Source organism: Bos indicus, chromosome X, assembly GCF_029378745.1.
Source record: "Bos indicus isolate NIAB-ARS_2022 breed Sahiwal x Tharparkar chromosome X, NIAB-ARS_B.indTharparkar_mat_pri_1.0, whole genome shotgun sequence".
Taxonomy (NCBI): domain Eukaryota; kingdom Metazoa; phylum Chordata; class Mammalia; order Artiodactyla; family Bovidae; genus Bos; species Bos indicus.
Window position 1 is genome coordinate 121759501 of NC_091789.1, and position 5345 is coordinate 121764845.

At 47.2% G+C, this 5345-nt stretch overlaps 1 protein-coding gene across 1 annotated transcript; it reads right to left on the bottom strand.

Moving 5' to 3' along the window:
- Nucleotides 1–2551: 2551 nt before the first annotated feature.
- Nucleotides 2552–3427, bottom strand: LOC139181586 (melanoma-associated antigen B4-like). Its single transcript, XM_070785081.1, has one exon. It carries the CDS (start codon nucleotides 3425–3427, stop codon nucleotides 2552–2554), a length of 876 nt encoding a protein of 291 aa, XP_070641182.1.
- Nucleotides 3428–5345: the final 1918 nt, after the last annotated feature.

Consider the following 5345-nt stretch of genomic DNA (forward strand, 5'->3'; position numbering starts at 1 on the left):
TAGGACTCACTATGTCACCAGGCCTAAGTGGCACAGTGAAGGGAGTTTGACAAACCTGAAGAATAAGTGAGGCTATACCAAGGCTAATAGCCTAAGCCCACCAGTTCTGAATTCCTCTGTGTCTGAGATCAGAAGGGAGTGCTATCCCAGTGACCACCATCCCCCATATTCTTGGGTCTTGCTCTCCTCAATCCTCCTACCTGGGGCCCTCATCTTGCTTTCTGTGTCTTGGATTAAAGGCCTTTGGGGAAATTCCATGTCTCTACAAACTCCTGAGCTATGTTTGCTCTGCAGTGCTACAGAGAATGGGTCCCTGTCCCAGGAGTGACGGGAGATGGAGAAGCTATAGTCCAAGGCGGGAGTCCCAGGACAGGTGGCAGTCCTTTAGGGAAAAAAAAGTAGATCAATCTATCTCATCAGCCAGGTGAAGATTCTCATGTCATTTCTGTTCTGATAGGTTTACTTTCCACAGGCAAGAGGCTGTAAGGATGATATGGAGACTCTTTGCTCTTCAGAGGTTATCTAACATGGCCAATGTACATGCTTGTACTGTCCCTGAATATTGTTTCATTCACTTATCTATGAGTAATGAATAAGGGATACATATCGTTGGTTAAGTATATCTGGTATTCTTACTGCTCTGGCTACACATTTCAATCCAGTAGCTTGAGCATAAGGGCATTCTTTTCTATCACCTAGGACAAATTTTGGAGTACTGAGAAAAGCACTGAAATAAAAGATACAGGGTGGGGACTTTCCTGGTGGTCCAATGGCTAGGACTCCAGGCTCCCAATGCAGGGGGCCCAGGTTCGCTCCCTGGTCAGGGAACTAGACCACACGTGCAGCAACTAAGATCCAGCACAGCCTAATAAATAAATAAATGATAAATATATAAGGAAAAGGAAATGTCAAATGTTAAAAGGACTTGTTAAAGAACAAAGACAAGGGTATGTCTCAGGTTGTGAGGAGAACAACAGTATGAGTGCTAAAGTAGTGTAGCTGCTACTGCTAAGTCGCTTCAGTCGTGTCTGACTCTGTGCGACCCCATAGACGGCAGCCCACCAGGCTCCCCCGTCCCTGGGATTCTCCAGGCAAGAACACTGGAGTGGGTAAAGTAGTGTAGAGCAGGAGTCTATTGCCAGCTGTCATTTACCAGCCCTATGTATTTCAGCACAAAACCAAACCGTAACTCTATGAGCCTTGGGCTCTCCCCTGTGAAGTAAGTTTGAGAAGCCCTTTCTTGTCAGATTGGTGGAATATAAGTATTTATGGAAAGCTTCTGTCATGTCACCTGTTCTATTGAGAAATTAGGAGCAACAGCAGTTATTACTATGATTATCTTGACCTCAGATGTTACATCAGCTGGATTCTTTTTTCAATCTATCAGATGTCAGAAACTATGCAGTGTTCCAAGTCAGGAAAAAACAAAAGACCCAACCTCCCCAATCAGCCAAAATTCCACTTAGCAATGAAACCAAAATAATATGTTCTCTCCAACCCCTCTTTACCCTGCTTCTTTCTTGTTCTTCCTGAAGTAGAGAGTATCTCAGCCTCTTCCATACAATGACAGCATCTCTGAGAAACTATAATGAGTGGACAGAGGCTAGGACTTTTTTTGACAAACATCACCAGTAGAAGCATGAAGACTTCTTAAGAGCAGATTGTCAACGTTTGTGTAAAAGAAGAGCCACGAATAAATCATTTGCTATAATTTATATTCTCAAACATTCTTGAAAACCATAAACCATAAGCAGAGGCAAGTGTCTTTTACATTTACAAAAAGGGAGACTAAGCAGAGAGTAAAGCCGGCCAAAAACTGAAGAAATTTCAGCTATCTCCCTAACAAGGTATCAAGGTTCTGAGCCTCTATTAGTGTGGTGTCTTTCATATTTCTAAGGACAGTCTCATCTTAAAGTGATGATATTCTCATCCTGGATCACAATAGTGATGTGAGGAATTCCAATATTTATTTGAGAAAACAAAATTCTTACTCCTAAATTTGACAAACAGCAAAGTGTGTGTGACCCATGTTATTCATATACTTATATCATGACTCTAAATGACCTTTCTGTTGAAAAGTTTTAACAACTGAAAATTGGGGGAAATAAAGTCAACAAGTTATTGATGCATATCAGGAACACAGGTTGACTGGCTTCTCCAGCCACAAAGTGAACAACAGGCTTCAGATCACACTAGGGGCGAGATGAGCGGTTGGATGCGGCCCTGGGGTGCACAGTGGCCGAAGCAGAAGGGCCAGCGCTGGCTGAGGCAGCAGTGCCAGGCCTGATTGAGGCAGAAGTGCCAGCAGAGGTTGAGGCAGCAGTGCCAGGCCTGGCCAAAGCAGAAGGGCCAGCAGCGGCTGAGGCAGCAGTGCCAGGCCTGATTGAGGCAGAAGTGTCAGCCCTGGCTGCACCTCTGGCTCCGGTGCTCTCTACTTCCTCTCTCCAAGCCTCTTCATATGCTGCTGCAAGGCAGGATGGACCGAATCCTTGACCTTGGCCAGGAACTGCAGGACTTTCTTCTTGCTGATTTCTGTGAGCGCTTTAGGACCTCACAGGAACTCACAGCGAGGGGGATCGCTGCCGGGCATCTGGCGGTACTCCAGGTACTCTTCCCGCACCAGATCTTCTGTGATGAGCTTCCTGGGCTCTCCAAAGATGAAGTGACTTCTTCCATCATAGATGCCCAGCATATTCAGGAACTTCCAGATCTTCTCCTCAGGGGCGTGGTTGCCATTCAGGTAGATGACACCCAGCAGAGGCATCAGAAGACCATTCTTCGGTAGCCCCCGGTCACCTCTCAAAGACTCGCTGTCACTGAGATCTAGGTGGCTCACCAGGGTATAGCAGTGACTGTTGGGCCTGACTTCCTTCAGCACCAGGCCAAACACCATCTCCATGTGCTCGGAGGCCCTTCTAAGGATCTCAGGGAATTGTTCCTTGTACCTTCTATTGATTTCCTGCAGCATTTTGGACCTCTTAATGAGCTCCCTCATCTTATACTTAAACAGCAGGTACTGCACCAATATCTCTGCCGTCCTGGTCAGAAGATCTGTGTGAGAGCTCGCAGCAGCAGCTGAGGCTTGGGAGGAATTTTCAGCTTCCTGAACTTGGCCCTCGGCACCTACACCAGATCTGGAGCGTGCTGTGCCACGCACTGCAGATCTTGAGCGTGCTATGCCACCGACACCAGATCTTTTACATATAGCACCTGCAGCAGCACTGGTGGTGCCTTGGGCTCCCTGAGGCTCCGTGGCGGTGCCAGCAGCAGACCAGCTTGAGGGAGTGCTCTCTGAATCAGGAGGGGAAGAGGAGGTGGTCTCTTCTCCCCTAGATGTGGTAGCCTGATCATGAAGACCCTGGGTCTCAACTCGGGCCTGGTGACGTTTCTCACGAGCACAGTGCTTACTCTTCTGCCCACAAGGCATGATGGCTGTGGTCAGGGACCAGAGGCAGGAGTCTGGGCCAATACACAGGAGATTGGGGCACCTGGAGGATGGAGAATGAGGTGACATGAGCACCTTAAAACAGGGAGACTCTACCTTGGCTTAATCAAAGGCCACCTCTGCAGGTGTCCTTGAGGACACTGCTCTAGGAACCCACAAGGCTCCTGTTTTCCTGCTCAGCCTGTTCCCACAGAATCCCACAGAGGAAGAACAGAGGCTTTACTTTTCCTCTGCATCCTCTCAGCCCTGCTTTGGATTTACTGAGGTTACAGCAGGTACCAGCAGTGGGGTTTTCTAAGTTCTACTTCAGTATTATCACGTCAAGTCCTGGCGGAGCCTTGGCACCCTTCCCTCTGCTACTCTGATGTAGACACTTTAGACCTCCCGATGATCCACAGGTAAGTGAAGGAATGCCTCATACCACCTCCCTGCCAGGAGACAGATAACCAGTAATGAGAGCTCATTAGGGTGTTTTCTATCCTGAGTTCACTGGGATCATCATTCAAGGTCCTTACCTTGGCTCCTTAAAACGTTGGGCACCATTATCCATTTGTGGACTGGTGTCTGCACCTTCAGACTAGACATTTCCCCTCCTGTAGACTTCGTATAGAACAGTATAGAAGGGGCTCAGCCTCACAGCCCTTCCCTGAGATTTCCTGGGCTGAAATCCGAGGGTTGGGATGGATGCACTGAGTCCTCATTCAGGTTCATCAATTGAGCTCCCAGTAGAGAAGCTCGGAGAAGGCAATGGCACCCCACTCCAGTACTCTTTCCTGGAAAATCCCATGGATGGAGGAGCCTGGTAGGCTGCAGTCCATGGGGTCGCTAATAGTCGGAAACGACTGAGCAACTTCACTTTCATTTTTCACTTTCATGCATTGGAGAAGGAAATGGCAATCCACTCCAGTGTTCTTGATTGGAGGATCCCAGGGGCGGGAGAGCCTGGGGGCTGACCTCTATGGGGTCACACAGAGCCGGACAGGAATGAAGAGACTTAGCAGTAGCAGTAGAGAAGCTCAACTTTTTCCTGAAGTGATGACTGCTTGATAGTAAAAGCCAATCACTCTGTGTCCCAAAAGCAGGAAGTGAAGATGACCATATCTTACCAAACACGGTCTCCTGAGACCAAAATCTGGTGCAGGCAGGTTGATGTCCCTGTGAACCCTCACAAGATCCCAATTCAAGGTCTAAAATATTTTTTGGCTTCTGTTTTCTCCTATACGTCTTTTTGAAAATAATTTTTTTACAATATTAATTCATAATAGTGTACCAGTTTCTGCCACACATCAATATGAATCAGCCATAGGTATATCTTATGTCTCCTCCATCTTGAAACTCCCTCCCACGTCACACCCCTCCTAAGATATGAGTGCTGGCTTTGAGCTCCCTGGTCATAAAACTACTTTCTACTGGTTATCTATATTCCATATGGTAATGTGCATGTTTTCAATGTTATTCTCTCAATCTGCCCCTCCCTCTCCTTCCCCCACTGGGTCCACCAGTCTGTTCTCTATGTCGGCATCTCCAGGCTGCCCTGTAAATAGGTTCATCAGTACCATCTTTCTGGATTCCATACATATGCATTAATATATGATATTGGCTTTCCTCCCTATGACTTAATTCACTCTGCTTACAAAAACTAGGAATAAAACTACCACATGAGCCAACAATCCCACTAGTGGGCATATACCCTGAGGAAATGGGGATGGAAAAAGACACTTGTACTCGTCTTCACTGCAGAACTATTTTCAATAGCAAGGACACAGAAGCAACCAAGCTCTACATTTGACTCATGACAGGGTCTAAGGTTTCTCCCTCTGCTGACCACTCCATTCAGACCAAGACCCTTACTTCCCCATTAGCCTGCAGTGGGGACAGACACGTATTCTTGAGGTCTCCC

Excerpts from the sequence above, each read along its gene's own strand:
- LOC139181586 (XM_070785081.1), bottom strand. The coding sequence starts at position 3,427 with ATGCCTTGTGGGCAGAAGAGTAAGCACTGTGCTCGTGAGAAACGTCAC.